This window comes from Acomys minous, assembly GCF_964271855.1.
Source record: "Acomys minous genome assembly, chromosome: 7".
Taxonomy (NCBI): Eukaryota; Metazoa; Chordata; class Mammalia; order Rodentia; family Muridae; genus Acomys; species Acomys minous.
The window spans coordinates 117,873,731-117,897,614 of record NC_140488.1 but is presented as its reverse complement, the minus strand read 5'-3'; the positions used below and the strand labels follow the sequence as shown (position 1 = coordinate 117,897,614).

The following is a 23,884-nucleotide window of genomic DNA, read 5'->3' as shown; positions in this document are numbered from 1 at the left end:
AGCTATGTAGGCTGGCTATGTAAGATGGCTTCAAGATCTCAATCTTCCTGCCTCAGCCTCCCAAGTATAGAGATTATAGGAATGTACTACCATGCTCAGTTTAGAAGTCATATTGTAAGTAAGTTAGTGAATAACTACTTGCAACTAAAGGATAGGGTAGATAACAAGGAATGTAATTTTGAATAAAAGTATTAGGTATATGTTGAGTTTAAGTCCCCAAAAGAGCTTTATTAGTAAAGGACAACTAGGTGTGGTGGCCCTTAATAGCAGAATTTGGGAGGCAGAGGTAGGTGGATTTTGTGAGTTTCAGGGCAGCTAGTCAGTAATATAGTCCCTGTCTTTATTTTTTTTTTAAGATTTATTTATTTATTACATATACAGTGTACAGTGTTCTGCCTACATGTATGCCTATACACCAGAAGAGGGCACCAGATCTCATAAACCAGATGGTTTATGAGCTACTATGTGGTGGCTGGGAATTGAACTCAGGACCTCTGGAAGAGCAGACAGTGCTCTTAACTGCTGAGACATCTCTCCAGCCCAGAGTCCATGTCTTTAAAAAAGTAAACAAGCAAACAAACAAACAAAAACAAAGTAAAGGACAACCACTACAGTGGGCAAGAGTGATTGCTCATTTTATTTGTAACAGCCTAAAATTAGAGACCCAAAGCAGAATGGATAATCTATACATATAATGGTAAACTACTAAGCAACGTAAATTGATGAACTACTGATACATATACTACAACATGGAGTGCTAGCCAGACAGAAAAGAATACTTACTATACGAATTCCATTTATAATGAAGCTTAAAAACAGACAAATCTTATCTAGAGTGATAAAATTAAAATGGTTGTTACTCTCAGGAAATAAGGAAAGAAAGGAATCTGAGGGATCCAGATGCTATTTGTATGTTTCTGTGGTATTTCATGTCTTACTCTGATTTGTGACTACAGGTAGTTTAAGGTAACCTTTACTTTAAAAATGTTGTCTCTCAGACCCTTGTCTTTTTAAAAAGTAATCTACTTAAAAATAGTAAATAGTTTTAAAATATTTATTTTAAAATTATGCATATACATGTGTATGCATATGTGTATGTGTATATGTGTACAGGTGCCTCTGGAGGCCAGACACCATCGTTCCCTGGGAAGTAGTTACAGGCAGTTAGCTGTGAACTGCTTGACATGGTGCTGGGAACAGAACTTGGATCCTCTGTAAGAGCAGTATGTGCTCCTAACAGCTAAGCCACCTCCAGCCCCACACCTTGAACTTTTATGCCTCTTCTCTCATAAAAATTTATCAAATACCACTGAAAGTATCACCCACAAATACATAAGTCTGGGCTAAAATGCAGTTTTGTCCAAGAAGATCTGAGGCAGCATAGAAATCTCAGAAATACAGTTGAAAAGGAAGCATTTCCATGATCAGTCTGAGTCTGTCTAAACATTATGGGAAGAAGGGCACCCTGGAGGAAATGGGCACAAATTTGGATAGTTACTTACTTCCGGAATCCACAGGGCACAGCTGACATGAGCCCAGTGAGTCCCTGTCCTGGTGGTCTTCATGGCTCCACGTTTCTTAGGACATAAAATGCACTGTGGACTGATGCCCAGCACACAGGCGCGACATAGCCAGCTGCCTTCTGGAATTTTGAGGATGCCATAGCAAGCCTGTAGGGAGGCATGAGGAAAAGAAGGAAGAACAATTAGTATCTTTCTATTAGCATAAAAACATGCATTGATACAGTTAACCGAATACTCTCTATTTTGGGGAGAAGGGCAAATGTAGCTGAACAAGTTCATATCCAGGATTTAGTAATTTTTAAACTCTTAAAAAAAAAAAACAAGCTTGTAGCAGAATCTGAACCAAGATTAGCATGCCTACTTATGAGAACTTTAAGGAAGATAGAAAAAGACTAGGTAGTGATTCACCCCATGGTTGGCTCAACAATTAACTGAGAGTTGGATTATAGATATTTTTCTTTTTAAAATTTTCATTGAAAATAATTTTTCCCATTCTCCAAACTTCAATGTTTATGTAATAGGTCAGCTATGCAATAATGGAATAACTTCAACATGTCATGTACTGCTATGATCAAGAAAAAAAATCTGTTGGAAAATAGTAAAATTTATCAAATACAAATAAATTAATGCTTATAAAGTCTAATAGTACATGGTACATAAAAACAGTCAGCAAGTTATAGAAATTATTTGCTTGGGTTGAATAAAAAGGATACTTGTGAACTGAATCACAATAATCCATGATGAATTCTGGGAGCCTTTTAAATTCCTTATGGAATGATATTGGAAATAAAAGAATAATTCACAGAGATAGAAGATTACTTAAAATTTTTTCTAGATGCCTTCATCTTCAATTTTGTCCATTTCTCCTTTGTGTATTGCTCTACTCTATTTCAGAAGGAACATGGGTGCCTCTAGGTTCCTCACATGACTAAATATACCCTATATCATCAACTGATTCAACCTAGCAGTTCCAAAATTTCTGTGGGTTCCAAGAAAGTCACACTTAGGTGAGATCCATTAAGAGTTATCATTATCCATTTCTAATTTCTTCCTTTCCATTCCATACCATGCTTCCTTTTCCATATTCCAGACCAAATTCCTGGACTTTTATCACCCACTTTACCTTCATCCACTGGCCCCAGATGTTTGCATTTACTTCTTACACTGAGGCCCCAGACGCTGAGCATTCTTTCAGTCCCCATCCTCACGACTACTGCTCCATCCAACTTCTTGTCACACTATTCTAGAATTTCTTTTTTTTTTTTAACACTCATTCTTCACATTTTTAACCCTTCCTTTTTATTTAGTTATCAGATTCTTCTAAGTAAAATCATGCACAGCAGCAAATCCTCTTGGGATTTTTCCTGTTCTTATCTCATTTGACCACCATCATCTGCACTAGGTGATGGTTACTGCTTAAGACCTGCTTTATAGTGCTAACAAAATGAGAATGTTATTTACATAAAGAGTCCTAAGAAGAAAAGGAAAAAACACACAATAGAGACTATATGCAGCTGACAAAGCCTAAAGTGTTTCTGACCCTTTAAAGAAAAGGTTTGCTGGCCTTGCTCTCAAGTTTTCACCTCCTTATACCTTATTATCTCTTCTGACTTCCCATCACAGTTAAACACATGGTGTCCAATTTGTATAAGCAGGTCTCTCAGTTTTCTACATAACTGTCTACTCCAGTTCTCATGTCCATGTGTCTTGCTAGGCAGTTTCTCTAGTCTATCAGATCATCTTCTCTTTGTGCAGTTAAGATTTTCTTACTTTCCATACCTGGATTAAACTCTAGCCCACATTCCCAAACTCCACTCAGGCTACGTTGGCTTCTTTTCTCTGCCCTACTGCCTGACTCCCACCCTGTACGTCACATGATTTTCCTCAAACTACATAGCATCTGTGTTCTACTTTTCTCATTTGTCCTTCTGCTTCATAACCTTAGTGAGTGAGAATGGAAGGTCACTAGGAATAACTCTCCCCACTAAGTTAGCTCAAATGCCCCTTCCCCATGCTTTGAGTAGGTGTGTTGTGAGAACAAATTAATAATTTGGCTCAAGAACTTAAGCTAGACTTCCAACTAGGCTGGCTCCCATATGAGCAGGGCATCATTTTATAAGGTTCCTATCTTTGAAACTCTTTTTCTTTGAGGCCCAGAATGTTGCCAGAGAATGACAAAAACTCCTCCCAAAATTAGAGCCTGTTTGGGGCCAGTGCTTGGTTCCAAGAATGTTCTTGGTCATTCTATGAAGCACAAAATAATTTACAGAGTGAGCCTCTTTATAGAAATAATTGTCACAAAATAGAAAAAAGGCTATGTATCATAGTGATTCTCAACTTTGTATAGAGCACAAATGATGAAGGTTGTGAATTCTGCTGAGAAAATATCATGTGTGTTAATATGCTTTAAGCATAATTTCAGGATGTTAGACTCAGTGTCAACAATATTCATGACAGATATAAAAATCCTAAGAGTATGGACCATTAGCAAGTTTAATCTAATATCAGTCTAAGTATTCAACTTCTATCCTAAGAAGTAGACATGGATATACACATACACACAAAAAGACTTGGAATGGTTTTAACTTTCACACACTTTAAAAAAAATTAAGTTTGTATGATGTTAAAATCTAAAGTCTGTTGATACAAACTTCTAAAGTATGAATGTATTGTTGTCACTGAAGAACAAACAATAAACATGATGTGGTGAAGTAAAGAAGGTAAATTGTGTTTAATCAATCCAGATGCCAATATGCCATGATTCTTTTAAAGAGGAAACCAATATTCTAAAATTATCATTTAAATGACTTTATAGTCAACAGGGGGAGCTCTAACCAAAGTAGTTATGTATGATCCAAATGACACCCACTTTATAAGAATCTCAGTATTTTATTTGTATGTTTCCTGTTTTTTGAGACAGATATATTTATTCCATCCCAGATTGGCCCACCAAACTCATGAATTTCCTGCCTCAAGTATACTGTCATACCCATCTTGGAATCTCCTTTTATGAAATTTCATGTTGTAATAAATACCTAGCATCCACATATATCAGTTTATAGTCTGCAAGGCTATTGTTAATGTGTGAGATGGCCATCACTTATAGTGACTTGGTACATTTCTGAAACAAATGCCATAATTTGGGGGTGGATTATTATGTTACAGCTAATTTTGTTAGTCAAACAACCTGAAAAGAATTCACTAATATTTTGTACTAATTGTAAAAGATAAACATAGAAAATATATACAGATGACCTCTGTCTTATTTTCTTCAAGCCTACTACAGATTCTATCATTATCTGAAAACCCTTTAATAAGAAACATTTAGTTCAGAAATGTTCAGATCTTAGAAAAGTTATATATATGGTATATTATATAAGCCCAGTAGGACTTACTGCATTATACCATATAATATAATGTGTTAGTATTTTTCTATGAGTATTTGTATAAAATATGTAAAAACATATAAGTAGCCTCATATTAGCTAAATTCTGATATTGTTCCCAAATCAGTTCTGGTTCAGAATTTCAGATAAAAGTGAAATCTTCAGAAATTTCTAATTTTAGAATTAACTGTATGAGAGGACTCATGGGTCTGTATTATCAGATAGTTTAAATTCATAGTCAAGTCAGAGATTTTTGTTTCTACTGAAAAGATAATACCAATGTGAATAACTGAAACAATGAAGATAAATTCCAAACTATTTTAGAGATACAACTAAGTAAAGAAAGAGGCTAAGTCGGTGTGGTGGTCTGAATAGTAACAGGCCCCGTAGGTTCATATATTTGAATATTTAGTCACCAGAGAGTGGCAGTATTTGAAAGGATAGAAGGATTAGGAGGTGTGGCCTTGTTGAAAGAAGTGTGTCACTGGAGGGGGAGGGTGGACTTTGAGGTTTCAAAAGCCCATGCCAAGCCCAGAGTCTCGCTCTCTTTGCCTATGGATCAGGATACAGCTCTTAGCTACTGTTCCAGTGCCTGCCTGCATGCCACCATGTTCCCTGCCATGATGATAATGAGAATAAACTTTTAAAACTGCAGATAATTAATGCTTTCTTTCCATTAAGAGTTGCCTTCGTCATAGTGTCTCTTCATAACAATAGAACAGTGATAATGATAACTGATGACAAAAAACAATTTGATTTCTTCCTACAATACACAAGGTTAAGGGGAAACAGACCTGAGAAGTTTTAAGTCCTGGTTGTTTTCTATCTCCTATGTTACGCAGGCTCATTAATCTAGTCATTTTGGTCAAAACGATCTTTCTAGAATACAAATATCCTTTTAGGATTGACCTTTCACATGTGTGCCTTTTTTCCTTCCCTACCCCCAGCTTCCTGACTCTTGCTACTCTACTCCTCTATTCTTAAAGTACTCATAGATGCTTCCAATATACTTTGCCCACTCTTGACTATTTGCCATGAACATATTATATTGTCTTCTGACTGAACAGACCTTTCTGGTTTAAATGACATCTGGTTTTAGTCATTAAAATTCAACATAAGTGCCACTTGCTGAAAGTTGTTTTTGATCTTTATGTCTTCCATGCACTATTACCACAGTAGCACGGATTTAGAATCTATATAAGAACCTGGACACTACAGTAAATTGACAGTTTCTTTTTAGTCATTACACTATGGTTTTCTGGGGGTGGGCCAGAAAGGATATCTGGCTCTTCATCACTATGTCATCATAATGCAGCCCAGTCCTAGCTCAATGATGATGCTTAGTGTGTAAACAATATTTGTTAGATAAATTAATAATAATATGAATAAGATAAGCATGTTCAGAAGAGTAAAAATTCAGGTAGGAGAAATCAAGAACTGGAATGAACTATAGCTTGGAAGATATGTACACTTTGATAACTTAAGGTAGAAGACAAGATTGCATATAGGTCTGCTAATGTGTGCACGGGTGCTTGTACGTGTGTGGAGGCCAGAGGTCAATGCTGAGTATCTTCCTCAATTGCTCTCCATCTTGTTTATTGAATCAGGGTCTCTCAATGGATTTGAAGCTCGATTCAGCTAGGCTAGCTGGCCAGCAAGTACCAGGGAACCTCCTGTCTTCTGCCTCTGCAGAGCTGGGATTACAGATGTGGCCCTGCATTCAGTTCTCTACATGTGTTTTGGCAACTCAGGTCCTCACGCTTTGGCAGCAAGTACCTCACAATTTACGAAGAGATTTTTAAATTCATTGATGGCTATAAAATGGAGACAGGATAGTGCTAGCAATATTCATCACTGTACCACATGTGACCTTGTTTTACCAGAGCATAGAGCACAGGATTTGGATAAAAGTTGAAATAAGTGCTGATATCACTAACATTATCATTATTAATAAGACAGTGTGATAGAAAGAAATGTCAAATAACGAACAACCTTTCCTTATACTGTTTGTAAAACTAAGGCATTAAGACAGTCCTTTAGAGTCCTAGAATCCTGTGGTTTCTAAAAGTAGGGTTGCACTAGGTTTCTGGGAATAGTATATAGGGAGGGCCTTGGGTATTAAAATAAGAAATCTTGCTTTCTATATATAGGTTACTGATCATGGGTCAGTGATGATATCCTAGAGATTCTAAGGCAGAGAAAAATCTTCCATGTAGAGCAGAGTCTCCTAGGCAAGAAGCATAGGGACTTCCTTGATTAAATCAAATGAATAATCCCAATAGTCTAGACATGAAGTGAAACAATAAAAACCTAGGTTTAGCCTCTCAGGGATGGGTAAAGCAGCTTAGGGATCATAAGAAGTAGTATTTCTAGAGTAAGTACTAAACAACAGCCGTCTAATTTTGTTCTAGACAGGGTTTCTCTGCATAACAGAGCCTTGGTTGTCCTGGACTCACTTTGTAGACCAGGCTGACCTTGAACTCACAGCGATCCACCTGCCTCTGCCTCCCAAGTGCTGGGATTAAAGGCGTGCACCACCACACCACCAGAGTCTAATTTTTATTTTCACCTTTAAATGTAAGACATTGCCCTGATATGGGTGTTATAAATAATAATTACTGAACTTCAAAAATTCTGATTATTGGTTCATCATATAAGGACACTTGAGCAAAGCCTGATGATCTGAGTTTAGTGTCCTGAATCTTAACACTAGAAGAACCAATGCCTAAAAGTTGTCTTTTGACTTTGACATTAATGTTGACCTTGTATGAAGGGATGCTCTCCATTTGTACTAACCTGATGCACACAGACGTTACACTTATCACAGAATACCATATCATTCCCTTCTTCACTGTCTGGAGACCGGCAGACATCACAGATCACATCTTCATCATATTCTATTCCTAGACCTTCCACTGTCACAATAGCATGGTTCATACTTTCATGGCAACGGCGTTCCAGAACTTCTATTGTCTTTTCCATAAGATTTTCATCAATTGGCCCATAACCTGTACAGAAATAAAAACAATTAGCCAACACATCAGTCAGCTGTCATTCCCAAATCATCTAATGCAGGCAGAATGCTAAAGGATAAAGCCATCTTTTCTCTGATCTAAAGCAACCAGATTTCAAGGAATTTTTTAAGTAGAGAAATTCTAACATCAATAATAACAGTCTTTGATACATTAATGGAGAAATATATTTTTCTTAAAATATTATAAACCCTTTCATTTCCCCCTAAATTCTAGTCAGGGGGCTAGTGAGATGGCTCAGTGTATTGATAAAAGCACTTGGATTCAAGTTCCAACTTTGTCTCATATTAGCTATATAAACTTTGTTATTTTACTGTTCTTATCTGTAAAATAAGAATAGTACCAAATTTATTACCTTGTAAGGATAGGATGTTTGCTCATTGTTTAGTATAATACCCAGTATGTACTCAACACACACACTTAAAATTCTTTAATTTGGATAAAAATGCTTAATTTAATAATATTTTTAAAAGCTTATTTTAAGCTCTCTAAACTGGGTGAGTACAATATCATTCATCCTAAGGAAAAGCTCTACACAAGGATACCCTCCTAAAAGACTATTCTAAGGGGCCAGATAGATGGTTTTGAGTACTTGTTATTCCAGAGGACTCGGGATCAAGTCCCACACCTACATGGTGACTCACAACAATTCACAACTCCAGTTCTAAGGATTCTGGCCTTTGCAGACAGCAGGCATGTATGTAGTACATACACAATGACTCGTTTTGTGTGTCAACTTGACACAAGCTAAATTCATTAGAGAGGAAGCAAGCTAGTAAGCAGTACTTCTCCATGGCATCTGCATCAGCTCCTGCGTCCAGGATCCAGCCTTCCCTTCCTTCATTAATGAACAGCCATGTGGAAGTATAAGCCAAATAAATCCTTTCCTCCCAACTTACTCTTTGGTTGTGGTGTTTCATCACAGCAATAGAAACCCTAACTAACATATAGGCTAAACTCTCATACACATAAAATAAAATGAACTGGTCTATGAAAATTTAAAAACTAAAGTTCAAATAAACAAAAACACTCTGTTTATTTTTGAATTTTTGAGATAAGATATATGTCTCCTTTCCCCTTTTTTCCTCTAAACCTTCTCATATAACCCTTCCTATTCTTCAGATTCATGGCCTCTTTTTTTCACTAACTGTTGTTTCGTGCATATATATGTATACATACTCACACATGCACATGCGTGCACAGGTACTCCTAAATAAAACTTAAGTCAATCTGTATAATGTACTTTATATGTATGTTTTCAGGGCTAACCATTTAGTATTGGATGAGTAATCACTGTGCTCTTCCCTGGGGAAGTCTATTTCTCTTGCTCTCAGCATTCCTTAGTTGCCTGCAGTTCTTTCTATAGGGTTGAGCTTGGCAAAATAACCCTAAGGGTGCAGCAGTGGTATGCATATCTTGGAGGTAACCAATAGCTCTATAATTGAACTTACGATTCAACAAGAGGAAACTATAAATGGTACTAGAAACCTAGCTAATCACTCAGTGCAAGCAAAGCCATGTATATTGAAGGAGAACCTACAACTATTTATTACTTTACTAAACCACACAATCCCTTAACTACATCCTAAACATTTGTCCTTATACCCACAGATAAATGTAGTCTTCATTAAGGAAATCTGTCTTTGAAACAGACCACTACAGAAAAACCACAATCAATCCATCAAAACACAGAGTTGTGGAGCCCAGCCTCAATAGATATATCTACAAAAAAAGCATCCATCTGAGGCTCAGGGAACATTGCAGAAGAGGGAGCATAATGATTCTAAGAGCAAGAAGACCAGGGAGTTTGTTGTCAGATTGTGTCTCCAGTAATGTCAGAAGCTACACCCATAAAATCTCACCAACATGACTGCCTGAACATGAGTTGAACAAGGATGACAAAAACAGACAACCTAACGTAGACAGGGAAAAATACCCATGAGGCCTCACCCCTAGACACACAAAATACCTCTTCTAAGATTAAATAAAATGTGATATCCTGGATGGGATCCTAGACCATACAAGATCAGTAGAGAAAAAAAAGGAAAGCCCAATAAAGTCTGGAACATCAGTTAATGGTGACAGTACCTGTGCTGGTTTCTTCATCTTGACAAAGAAATACATTACTAGTAGGGAAACAATATATCTGAGGTATACATTTGTATTTTCTGTACTGAATGTCCTTTTTTCTGTAAATCAAACTACTCTACAATAAAAAGTAAAATCCTCATCCAAAGATGTAAACATTAATGTAGAACATTAATCTTATAGGGCAGTTTTTTTTAATCAAAGGAAGCATTGTGATGACTGTGTTATCTATGAATATCCATGCAAAACCATACACTGAGGTACTTGATTAGGTCATCATACTTCTGTCTTTGTTCTTTTATTCTCTGTAATTTACACTTTAATTGGCCACTCCCAACTCTTCTTAGAGGACAAATAAAGAGATAATAGAACATACCAAGTTTTAAAGAGGGAAAACTAAGATTTAGTTGTTGCCAGAAAAAACTGCCTTCACTGTGCCAAAGAGGATTTAATATAATTTTAACTTTTAAAATATATATATATTCTTATACTAGCTTTAACATAGAAAACTCACTGAAGGCAGCTGAGAACTACTTTGGAGATACTTTCCCATAGGTCTAAGCATTTTAATTCCGGGTAACAAAATTAAAAACCTTCTATTAAAGGACAATGATCAGAGTAACTTGTCACTTGTAGTGGGTGCTGTTAAATGCTGTAGACAGACCTTTTCTTCAACACTTGGAAGACTTATCTCTGCCTCTGGCTCAGCTTATTAATAAGAATGCTTTTTACGACTGATCCAAGAACAGGTTTCAGTACCTTTTTCAAGCAGAAGTTTAATCAACTATCACCACACTAACAGCATTATAAAGCAACTTCATGAAACTTTGTGCCATCTGTATCTGTACTCTTGCAATGAATTAAGGAAAGGTTTTTAAGTTGTATTACTCTATTTTAATATAGATTAAAATTAACATAAATAACTGCTATATTTTATATACGTAAATATATTTTATGTATTTGAATATATATGCTATTATTTTATGTACCTTGATAAAAACTAATAACTGAAATTTCAGGTAGGTAAGAAAGGAAAGCAAGATGAAAGCAAGTTTTACAGGGTTCTAACAACTTAATAAAAAAAAAATTCCTGGTGAAGTCAAAGCACAACTTCCTTGTAAGAAAACAGCGTACCCATTTCTCCAAGGTCTTCATTGAGTTCCTGAAGCCAGAAGATGTCCATGTCATCTAGGTCATAGCGGCATGTTTTTGCGGCCAGCTCCTTGGTATTGACATAGCCAGGCTCTCCAGACTCTGGGTTGGAGCAACGAATATATTTCCGGGGCCGGACAAAGAGAACCTCCTTTACCTTTTCAGATATAATCCTAGAAAAGCAATAGAAAATATTGGCAACAATCAACAAATGACAGATTTCAGGTGCTGACAGGATAAGCCAAACAAATCTGGCTATATTGGGGAGCATGCCCTGTTTTGCACTCTGTTATGACAGATCCCTTTCTAGAAGCAAATGGTTCTGAAAATTCAGCTTCACTATCTGCTGTGAACTTATTGACTGAAAATGGTAATGCTTCATTCATCTCCACAGATCTGAGACCCTACTATCATTTATTCTCTTAAAAATTGTTAATATATGTGTATTCTTGGCCTAATAGTCACCAAGTGTATTTATTAGAGAAAAATCGGGTAATGAGTGTTGTCTGCACAAAGGTGTCAGTAAACACACACCTCAGCAAAACCCATGATTTTCTGCCATGGATAGAATACTAGTTGGTAGTGCAGAGCAAAGGTTCTAGACTTACACAAGCCAAGTTTTTTCTGCCATTCATTTGCAAAATGGTCCTGAAAAATTACTTAATTTATATAAAGTTCAGTTTCATTGTGAAAAAGTATGGATGGCAATAATAAAGTATTAAAGTAATACCAAACTGGTATGGTTATACTTACATGAAATAAAGTTTTGGTATGGTATATAATAAAATCAGGTTTTAGTAACATTTGTGATTGTTATATTTCTTATTATTTTCATTATGCTAATGATTGAAAGCCAAGAGATAATAGAGTTGCACAAACTTAAGGCCTTTCCCAACCATATATGAGAGCAGCCATAGGTCTGAGCCAGGACAACTTGATAGAATGAAAGTTTCCTACTGTTGCTTCAATTTTGGCAGTGAGCTTGAGCAAATCCATAGCCCTCCTGATACCCAAGAACCCAAGAAGAAAACTAATCAAAGGAAGAAATGGAAAAATTTCATGACCACAACTTATTCTATAATTGATGGTTTAAATACCAGATGAGGCATCAGAAAATATAACCAGGAGGAAATCTGGATTATTATTTCCTGGCAATTTTAAAGAACAGGGTAGGTTATCTAAAAGAAAGAAAGAAACAGACACACTTACGTTATCATAAAATAATGAAAACCATTCTTCTGGAAGGATTTGAGAGCTAATTTAATTCTAGAGTCATTATATATGTAGAAGGGGTAATAAGTATATCAATACATGTTATATGAATATATATAGTCAATCATGTAATGTAGAGAGTAGATATTTTCTTCTAAGCATTCTTCCCAAAGCCCATGATTCCAAATAACTTATTTTGAATAAAGTTAATAACTATATATATTTATATATTTGTACATCTAAATTTTTCTATCATAAGGAGATTAAAAGCCAAAAGCAGTAAATATTTGAGGAAAATGCAGAAACCTTAAGCATTAATTGAAACTAAAATTTTGGGAACTGTATTCAGAGGTCTGCTTATAGATGAAAAGGACAAAACACATACTCTCCAGAGACTTCAAAATCAAATATACCACGCTTCTTCCGGTACAAAGCCTTACAAGGCAGTTATAGAATATTTGATTTTTTTTTCAAGATATGCCTTTTCTAAAAAAAAAAAAAAAACCACGACTTTATAGCTAACAATTCATCTCAAATGCTTTAAATTGTACAAGAAAAAGATAGATTATAAATTTTCTTGAATAAAACTCATGTTTGTAAAGCTTCTGGAAGAACACAAAGGAGAATATATTTGTAATATCAGGGTAGGCAAATATATTTTAAATGAGCACAAATGTCATCAGACACAAAAAGAAAAGACTGAAAAACCACACATAGTAAAACTTTGGTTATTAAAAGAGAGAAAAAAGGCAGTTCATGAGGCAGATGATATTAACAATTAAAGATAGACAACAAAGGATTTACATTTATAATGTATATTAAAGTCTAACAAACCAATTTGGAAAAGACAAGCAATCCAATTAAAAATTAGGCAAAAGATTTAAGCAGATACTTCACAAATAAGGCTACCTTGTGGCAAATAAATAATTAAGAGGCTCTAAATTTTATTGGTTGTTACAGATACTGAAGTTGTAATCACTGTTATCTATTAGAATGGCTAATATTTAAAAGACTGACCCCCAAACTGGTCTACAAAGGTCTATCTAAGTGATGGTAAGAAACTGAAGCAAACAGCCTTGTTACTACATTGCTGGCTTGGACAAGAATTGATATAAGCCACTTTGGTAGCAGATATTATAGTTGTAAAGTATGTATAGGATATGAACAGATACATGTCCTTTGACCTAGCAAATCTACTTCTAGGTCTATATTTAATAAAAAATGTACAGACATTAAATACGAGTAAAAAGGTTCAGTTTCTGCAATGGCTGGAAACAATCTAAATGTCTACTGAGGGAAAATGGATAAACTGTGGCATAGTCACACAATGAAATATGATGCATGAGTGAAAAATTAATGAACTACTACATGCAAGAGCATGGATGGATTTCACAAGCATAATGATGAACAAAAAAGTCTCAAATGAATACATACTATAGGATTCTATTTATATGAAGTTCAAAAACTGGCAAAACTGTTACCTACGGTGAGGGAGGTCAGTTACTGGCAAGGAGCAGAAGAAAGGCTTCTGGGGTGTTGGTAATGTTCTATTTCTTGATCTGAGTGGCAGTTAAATGAATATGTTTAATTCATGAAAATTCATTCAGCTATACAATTATGCATTCTATATTTTCTGGGTGTACATCATATTTCAATGCAATGTTTATCACAATGATAATTAGAATGGTGATATCATCTCAGTCATCATTCCATTCAGTAAAAAGTCTGAATCTGAAGGCTGAAACAGTAAAACCAAATGTAAGAAAACACATGGGTAAAAGGTCAAATTAATACAAATTTATAAGGAGAGGTTACTGAATTTATGATAGAGGAGATCTGTGAAAACGTTAGTGTGGGATTTTATTTTATTTTGGATTTTTGAGACAGGGTCTCACTATGTAGCACTGGCTTTCCTGGAATTTGGTATGTAGATCAGGCTTGTCTTCAACTCACAAGAACCTGCCTGTGCTTCCTGAGTACTGGGATTGAAGGCATGTGCTACCATGCCTGGGCAATTTTCCTTATTTATTGAAACAGGTTCTTGCTACGTTTTCTGCTTCAGCTTCCCAAGTGCTGAGTTATAGGTATGTTAGCATCCCTAGCTTAGGACTTTTAAAACACAGCTTCATTTAATTTCACACGCACGCACGCACGCACGCACACGCCTGGCTATTAAAAGACATTTAAGAGTGTCATTTGCTTCACGTGCATGCATGTGTGTATGTGTGAGCGTGCACATGTATATGACGACTATAGCTTTAGTACGGTGGTTCTCAAGCTTCCTAATGCTGAGATCCCTTAATGCAGTTCCTCATGTTATGGTGACCCCCAACCATAAAATTACTTACTTGCTACATCATAACAGTAATTTTGCTGTTATGAATCATAAATATTTGATATGTGTCCTCCAAACAGGTTGTGACCCACAGGTTGAGAACCACTGTTTTAGAGGGAAAACCTAGGATAGTCCATCTGTGATTTCTTTTTTTTTTTGCCAACCATTATGGACTACATAGAGAGATTATGAATGGCATCAGATCACTGACCAAATCAACAAACATTCACAAACCCAGATGTCTAAGTAATTTTGTCTGGACAAGTTAAGTATAAATTTCAATATAGATATTTTAGTACAACTGAATGCTGCTGTAACTTTCTAAGATGACTGGCTTTTGGTAAAGGACCCATAACCAAGGCTCTACCGAAAGGTCTATCCACGTGTTCTTCAGACCTGTATGTCAGAGTGACTGGAACACTACTAACTCTGGCCTAAGAGGACACTGCTGTGGCACTGAGGATTCACTGAAAATAAAACTACTACTATTATTTTTGTCTGACCTAAAGCCTCCCAAAGTATCTTACTGATAGTGACCGTGACCTCTCAGGGACTTTTCAATTGATCTAGATATTTGAAAGTTAGAGACTATGCTAATAAGTGTCTAAAATTATTTGTGAACAAAAGAAACTATATAAACATCATAGTATTAAAGATTTTTTTAACGATTTGAAATGATATCTTAAAATTAACTAAATAATAGTATGTACTAAAAATGTCTTAAAAAAAAAAAAGATATGGTCTCAACTCTGTAAACTCACCATGAAGCCCAGGCTATCTTTGAACTCATGTTGATCCTTCTGTCTTTGCTTTCCAAGTGCTAGATTTATAAGAGGGAACCACAACCCCTGACTTCATAAATTTATATTTAGGTATAGTCTCCCCAAATGCCCCTTGTTAATCTTGTTACTTTGTTTCTTCCAAAGGCTCTGTAACTTAGTGGATGAGAAAGTTACCACTTGTATGACATAATGGCATTTTCCAAATCCCACATATTCTTTTACAATGGGACTCTGGTCTTCTTCAAGTTCTGAAGATTATTTCTCCTCCCTTTGCGTAGGGGGTGGCTTATGATGGCTTTGACCAGCAGAAGTAATGTTATGAGCACTGGAAGGCTGGGTCATAAAAAGGAATGCAGCCTCCACCTGGCTGTCAGGAAGAATGGGTGCATGTCAGAGTCTTGTATCTTATACCTAGAGCTTATAAGGAATATGACTGTGCTGAGATTGTCAGACTACAAGAGTCAAGCCACAGCTGGGCATGGTGGCACATGTTTGTAATCTCAGCACTTGGAAGGCAGAGGCAGGTGGATTGATGTGAGTTCGAGGCCAGCCTAGTCTACAAAGGGAGTCCAGGATAGCCAAGGCTATGTGGAGAAACCCTGTCTCGAAAAACCAAAAGAAAGAAGAAAGAAAAAAAGACTCAAGCCACATTTAATTCTAATGTCATGCTAGTCTAAGGACACAAATACATTCATTAAAAAGCCTTTATAGGTTTCTAATCCTGAACCTCAGTGACTCTGTAACCTTCAAACTTCAAGTCTAGTTGCTCTGAGCTGCTAAGTTTGGGGGCAATTTACACTCAGCACTGAAACAAGTAGTTAGAGGTCCACAGGACCCAGATACCCAAATACTGCAATGGAGTTAAAAAGGCAGGATTTGTGCGTGTAGCCATGCATCATGAAGGGGCATTTTCCTTTCAACTTAATACATAAAATCTGCATGTATTTTGAAAGTAGTCAACATGATCTCCTGCACACGGAAATGACATATGGGTTATAGGACAATAAGCAGTAAAAGATGATACCAAGGATGGTGTTCTCAAAAAACTTATTTCTTAGACTATTTACTATTGAAGCGCTCCCCCCTCCCTCCCCCTCTCTCTCTCCCCCTCTCTCTTTCCCCCGCTCCTTCCCTCCCTGTGTACGTTCGTGTACACGTCTATGTGTTTTGGCACTGAGGATCAAATCCAAAACCTAAGCAAGTATTCTACCACTGTGCTACTTTCTCAGCCTCCTTAAAGTACTCTTGATGAGTCGTTTCTTATTGAAACCTATATATTTAGGGTATTATAAAATCTAGGACCTTATTTAAACCTTTAGATTTGTCTGGCTTCCCTAGAAAACTAGTAAGGTTGGTGTTCAAAGTTGGGGTATAAGACACTGTCTTGTTATTGTCAAGGAGTCATAGTTTACCACTTGTCCTGTATGACAGGGATTTTCTGTGACTTATGGGATATGGCTGGAAGTCCTGGCTCCCACTAGGCCTTCACTGGATGGCTTGACTGACACCACCACAGAGGGAAGAAAAAATCCTCATTATTATCAGGTAAAAATGACCCTGGGTGGGTTGAATGACCACTGCAAGGGTTAAGATAAAGTCTAGGCTCCTGTGCTGAAGAAGATAGAGTGACAGCCCAAAATATTTTCATGGCCTTTGACTGGAGATGAACAAACACCTGAAAGATCTGTCTTAATTAGGTTGTCCCTTTGTCAGTCATGAGGAAGAGTAGGCTTTTCTCAGATTTTTAAAAAAAATAATTGCTGGCTGGTGCTTCTTGGCTGCCAACTTCTCCAGTATCAAGTCTGGGGAAAAAAAAGAAAATTCAGGGAACACACAGCTGTGTTGTTCCAGAGGTATGTATCAAGAATGTTACATTGCCGGGCGTGGTGGTGCACGCCTTTAATCCCAGCACCCGGGAGGCAGAGGCAGGTGGATTGCTGTGAGTTCTAGGCCAGCCTGGTCTACAAAGTGAGTCCAGGACAGCCAGGGCTACAGAGAAACCCCATCTGGGGGGGGGGGGGAGAGGAAGAATGTCAGATCTTCTGCCACCTTCTTTTAATCTATTAAAGACACGTTTGTGTTTTACAAGCTGCTCAGGACTTTTAGTTGTACTTAACGGGAAGGAAGTCATAGGGAGAAATTTATCTACTCAACCTTTGTGAAAGTGAAAGCCTAGCCAAGACTGTTGAATTTAAATATAGCAGCGACAGAGAGAAACATGTGAATATATACATACACATAAATTTGACAACTTAGATGAAACAAACTAATCCCTTGAAGAACTCAAGTACTAAAAGTCATCCAATATGAACTAGGTAACTATGAAAGGTTAAATTTATAGATAAAATACCAAAAGAACAAAAGAGCAGTCTTTAGATTTAGATTATTTCATTGGAGAATTCTATCAAACATTTAAATAAGAATTGGGGTTGGAGAGATGGCTCAGCAGTTACGAGCATGTAACTGCTCTTTGAGAGAACCAGAGTTTGATTATTAGCATCCACTGGGCAGCTCACTATCACATGTTATTCCCAGCTACAAGAGACCTGACGCCTCTGGCCTTCATAGGCACCAACATGCATGTACACATACTTACACTCCTCCTCTCTCCCTCATGTAATTAAAACTAATAAAAATAAATGTAAAAAGAATTAATACTAATTTTATATAATCTTTCTTTTTAATGTCATTCTATTAAAAATAAGTTCTTTTCTCATCATATTTTATATATCCCAACCACAGTTTCCCCTCCCTCCTCTCCTCGATGTCCCTCCTCTCCACCTCTCTCCAATCCACTCCTTCTCTTTTTCCTTCAGAAAATGATATAAACCAAACATGACATATCATATTACAATAAGGCAATAAGGGAGAAAGTACTGGGAGAGAAAATTGGAATTGGAGGGCATCTCTGGGATGAGCTAGGAACCTAGTACAATAGAGACTCCCAGAAATATACAAAGGCAACCCTAGCTAAGACTCCTAGGAACGAGGGATATAGAGCCTGAACTGGCCACCTCCTACATCCAGGCAAGACTTCCAGTGGACTGGGACACCAACCCAGATAAAAACCTTTGACCTAGAAGATGTGCTGTTATAAAGGTGGTGAGGAAATTGTGGGTGTGGCCAACGAATTAGTGGTCCAGCTTGAAACTTATGCCATGAGAGGATGTTTACCCCTGACACTGTCTGGAATGCTAGGATCTAGACACTGGATAACCCAGAGACTTAGGATAGAATCAAACATGACCAGGGAAAACATCAATAAAATGTTTCTTAATGATATTCTGCTATACTCATAGACAGGAGCCTAGCATAATCATCATCAAAGAGACTTCACTCAGGAACTGATGGAAACAGACGCAGAGACCCACAGCTAAACATTAGGCAGAGCTTGGGGAATCTTGAAGAACGGGAGGAAGAGGGGACAAGGAATCCACAAGAAAATCCACAGAACCAACTAACCTGGGCTCAGAGACTGAATAGCCAGCCAGGGAGCTTGCATGGGCCTGACATAGGCCCTCTGCATATGTACACAGTTATGTAGCTTAGTCCTGTAGGACTCCTAACAATGGGAGCAGGGCCTGTCTCTGACTCTGTTGTTTGCCTTTGGGACCCTTTCCTCCTACTGGGTTGCCTCATCTAGCCCTAATAGGAGAAGAGGTGCCTAGTCTTATTGCAACTTTATATGCCATGGCTGGTTGATATCCATGGGAGGTCTCCCTTTTTCTGAAGAGAAATGGAGGAGCAAATGTTGGGAGGGGGCATGATGGGGAGAGGGACTTGGAGGAGAAGAGGGAGGGAAAACTGCAGTCAGGTTGTAAAGAAAATAAATAAAAGGAATAAATGACAACAAAGACATGAACATATGACTTTTTGTTTCATTACTAGTGTTCTTCTGTTTAGGAGGTGGGAGATGGCATTAATGATAAGCAAATGAAGGTTGGAATGTGTTTTAAACAAGAAAGGGTTTAGAAGATTTCCTTAATAGAATATGGGTTGCTTGGGTCTGTATTCCTAGAAGTGATTCAATAAGCACTTATAGAGCATAAACAGGATGCAGAAAAATTAAGGATGTTTATCTCTACCCTTTAAGAACCTAACATATACTGGGCATGGTAACATATGCTTGTGATCCTAGTACTCAGGGGGCTGAGGCAGAAGGATTGGTTTGAGATTATTCTGGGCTATATAGTGAGTTAAAGGCCTGTCTAAGCTATACAGTGAGACTCTATCTCAAAAAAGGGAACTAATTCAGTAGTAGAAATAAATGTACAATGAGATCTATACTTTGTCATAATAACCAACAGGTTCTACCAGCCCTTTACCTGACGCTGTGTCTTCTATTTATTCATTCTTACATTCACTCAAATTTATACTGACCATCGTACTTCATGTCAGATTTGTGTAAAGCACTGGGAACACCAAACCAGTAGGACAAAATTGTGAGTTAGGTTTACTCTGTATGTTAGAAATAAATAGCCACTCCTAAGTCTCCCCAACAAGTACATAGAAAACCAAGAGAGCTCTTTCCCTAAGTCAAAGTTGTAAACATGCCAATACCTGAGAGAAGGTGTTGGAACAGAATCTGGATTGGCTGGTACTTGGACTCCTTTTTCCCACTCTTCTTTCCATGTGTCAGTAAAGAGGTAATAGCTGTCAGGATTAACATGTTGAGAGTCTGGAATTTTCATGGCACTGATGAGGTCCTTTCGGAATACCTGGGGAGATACATTGCATATACTTTAAAATCCTCTTTTTAAAAAAGATTATCCCCTCTCATTATCTATTTCCAATATGAGAAATACTGCCTGATTCCTAAATGGGTGGGTCAGTTTCTGTTTGGGAAGATCCGACATACTAACAGGGAAGCCAGCTCTTCTGGATATAATAAAGGGATAAAGGGTAGACAGTCCTTCCAGCATTACTCTTATTACTGTGGCTGCTGCTACCACCACCACCACTACTGTTGAATATAGGTTACTCTAAATAAGTTCTTTCTTTTTAAATAAAAGAAATAATCCTAAACTCTCTTAAAGTAACAAATATATGCTGATACCTTACAATTATTTAGGCATTTTCTTCATTTAAAGTTTTAGTTAGAAATAATTATACATTTACAGAAACATTATAAAAATGGCACAACATTTTTATATATCCTTCAGTAGTTTCACACACTATTAATATCTTAAATGACCTGGGTAAATTGTTCTACTTTTTGTTAGTTTTGTTTTGAGACAGGGTCTCATTTCACATCCTTGGCTGACCTGGAACTTGCTATGTAGACCATGTTGTTCTCAAACTAACAGACCCTCTTGCCTCTGGCTCTCAATGCTGGGACTAAAGGCATGTGACACCACACCTGGCCTCAGAATAAATTTATCTAAACAAGAAATGTTTTGATTTAGTTTTGAAACAAGATCTCTCTGTAGATCAGGCTGATATAGAACTCGCAGGAATCTTCCTGCTTCAGCCTCATAAATGGTGGAATTACAAGCCCAAGTTGCTATACTGGTTCCTAAAGCAAGAAATTAACATCATGATATACTACTGCTTAATATATAGATCTCGGGAACAGAAGAAACATGACATCCATGACTCGCATAATTCAGAAGCTGCAGAATTGGGCTTCTGGGTAAGACCTGCAGGCGAAGCTGCAGCTGCGCTACCAGGAGATCGCCAAGAGGACCCACCCACCTCCTAAGCTTCCTGTGGGCCCCAGTCACAAGCTGTCCAACAATTACTACTGTACTCGTGATGGCCCCCGGGAAGTTGTGCTTCCTTCAATCATTACGTCTTCACAAAAGGCTTTGGGGTCAGGCAAGACAGCTGAGACCTCTGCTGTTGAAGCCACTGAGGAAAAAGGCAGTGACACCCACTCCTCCCTTAAAGAGGTGGGAGCTGTCAAAGGACCAGCCATACCTGTGACCCTGCCCTAGGCTACCTTGCATTGTCCCTAGGGCCCACGTGACTGCTTTTCCTCCTTGGATTCCCTCTGGGGAGAGTGTGACCTAATTTATAACAAATACATATAGCGCCACAGGTAATATATATGTGTGTGTGTGTGTGTGTGTGTGTGTGTGTGTGTGTGTGTGTGTGTATGTATCATCCAAATTTCACCAATTTTCCTTAGTGTCTTTATGTTCTGGAGTTCAACCCAGGATACTGTATAGCTTCTTGGTATCTTTTAATCTGTGACAACTTCTTAGTCTCTCCTCATCTCTCATGACTGACACTTGCAAAGTATTTGTGAGGTATTTTGGAGTATGTCCTGCCAACTGAGATTTGCCTGGTGTGTTCTCACTGGTTTGAAGATATACATGTTTGGGCTTTAGGGTTTCTTTTGGTAAGAATATCACAAAAATTATGCTATGTTCTTATTCTTTAGAATTTCTATTTCCTAGTTTGTTTTTATTTACTTAATCTGTCTGATACTTTAAGATGTGTTCTGTTTAATTTTTCCCTGCTATGGTGCTGGAGATTCAGCCCTGAGCTTCATACCTGCCAAGTGAGTGATCTACCACTAAGCTAAATACCAAGCTCATACTTTGTTTGAATTTTTTATAAAGCAGTGTTTAAGACTGGTCTCAAGACTGGCCCAAGCTGGTCTCAAAACTGTGGCAATTCTCCTGCCTCAACCTCCTAAGTGCCAGTGTTACAGACATGAACCACCATGCACAGCCTTTCAACTGTGTCATATTTTATAATTACATGTGTCATGCTATATTTGCCATGTTTCTTTTGCAGATGTGCATTTTTAACTCACATGCACACATTGAGTGCATGCATATGCACATAGAGATACATTACACTTTGGAAAGTTGATAGTTTTATTCTAGTTATTTTTATACTCAGAACTTTATCTTAGCTGGCTTATCAATGAATTACTCAAGGGTAAGAAGGATAAGTATTCTGTGGTAGGCAAGAGACTCCTAGTGAAGGCCTGAACTCCATCTCTTTCAGAGGGACATAGCTGTAGGGAAGTTCAAATGTCAGAGTTAGGGTGATGATTAATGTACATAAGTACAGTTTAGAGTCATGTAAATTAGCCAGGAAACAAGATTCTAATGTTTATGGTAGCCAACTTCGCAATTATGCCTTGTCACCAAAAGAACAAAAAGATGTAACACAAATTCTTAACATGGTAATGAATTTGGTAATGTATGTCCAGTTAACATCTAAGCAATGAGGAATCACATTTTTTTTTGAGATGGGGTTTCTCTGTGTTATCTTGGCTGTCCTGGACTGGCTTTGTAGACCAGGCTAGGAATCACACTTTTACATGAAAGCATACATTGGTTTGTCTATGCTTCACAATGTCAAGTATGAAAAGTCATTCCACTTACAAGTCTAAGATAATGTGCCTACATTTCTAGAAGATCAAGAAATGAGATGCTATTAAATGAGTTTAGTCTTTAATGTTTATCAAGTCTCTTAAAGGAGAAATGTTCAATTCCTGTGTAACACTAAAGTAAATGTATTATGACCCAATAAAGCAATGAATTCTCAGGGGCTGCAGTCATGTTTAAACTGAGATCATTTTTACAACGTATAGGGCCAAACTATCACATAACCAAATGGTGCCATTTAAATGAGAAAGAGCTCACCCCACTTCCTACTTTGTAGGGATAACAGAAAATGTCTGTTGCTTTCACTTAGGAAAGATTTTTCAGGGTACAACATGGAAGAAGTCTATATTAAACACAAACGTGGCCAGGTGGCAACAAAATGATCTTACTAAGAATCCTGGCCAATTAAAATTAATTGGGTGATACACTGGGAGAAAGCTAAGGCTACAAGAAAGAAAAATTGGTGGTTTATTACATAATGCTTCATACAAACAGATAAGAGAGCACAGACATATCCATTTACTATGTTTGGCACAGAGCTCAGTGTTCTGAGTGATTAGCAGGAGAGAATGAATTATCATTTTGCTGAATACTGCAATTCATTTTTTTTTTGTAAATTATTAGAGTGCCTTTAATGAGTAGTGGTTAAGTAGCAGCGGCAGTTTATAATACCTAAAATCTTTGGTGAAAGATAGTACTGTGATAAATCCTATCGTAGATCTAGTAAAGATAACTAAAGCTAAGTATTTGACAATAGCTATAAATATGTCATTATCTTCCAAGTGATGTTCTTTTAGAAAAGGATGTGTTTATTTTTATGCACATGAGTGTTTGCCTCCATAGACACCACATGTCTGGTACCCATAGAGGAGAAAAGGGCATCAGATCCCTTGAAACTCTGAGTTACAGGTGGTTGTGAGCTGCTATGTGCATGCTAGGAACTGAACTCAGCTCCCCTACAAGTAGTTACATCCTAATTTCCAGAATTCAGAGGTATATATGTTTAGAGAAAGAGGGTTTTCAGCTTTA

General features: G+C 37.2%; 1 protein-coding gene and 1 pseudogene across 6 annotated transcripts in view; one reads left to right on the top strand and one right to left on the bottom strand.

The window, feature by feature from the left end:
• The window catches only part of JADE3 (jade family PHD finger 3), a 71,889-nt gene that overhangs the window by 12,023 nt on the left and 35,982 nt on the right, over positions 1-23,884 (bottom strand). For 4 of the 5 annotated variants that reach the window (XM_084791111.1, XM_084791113.1, XM_084791110.1 and 1 more), the window contains 5 exons: positions 20,070-20,227; positions 13,874-13,951; positions 11,163-11,353; positions 7,705-7,916; positions 1,503-1,670 (listed from right to left, as the gene is read on the bottom strand). In XM_084791111.1, coding sequence (XP_084647237.1) covers positions 1,503-1,670; positions 7,705-7,916; positions 11,163-11,353; positions 13,874-13,951; positions 20,070-20,227 — 807 coding nt within the window. The remainder of the gene's footprint in view (positions 1-1,502; positions 1,671-7,704; positions 7,917-11,162; positions 11,354-13,873; positions 13,952-20,069; positions 20,228-23,884) is intronic. The other variant, XM_084791114.1, reaches the window with a different exon arrangement.
• Positions 21,092-21,529, top strand: LOC311601063 (NADH dehydrogenase [ubiquinone] 1 alpha subcomplex subunit 7-like; annotated as a pseudogene). Its single transcript has one exon. The product of its transcript is annotated as an NADH dehydrogenase [ubiquinone] 1 alpha subcomplex subunit 7-like (transcript).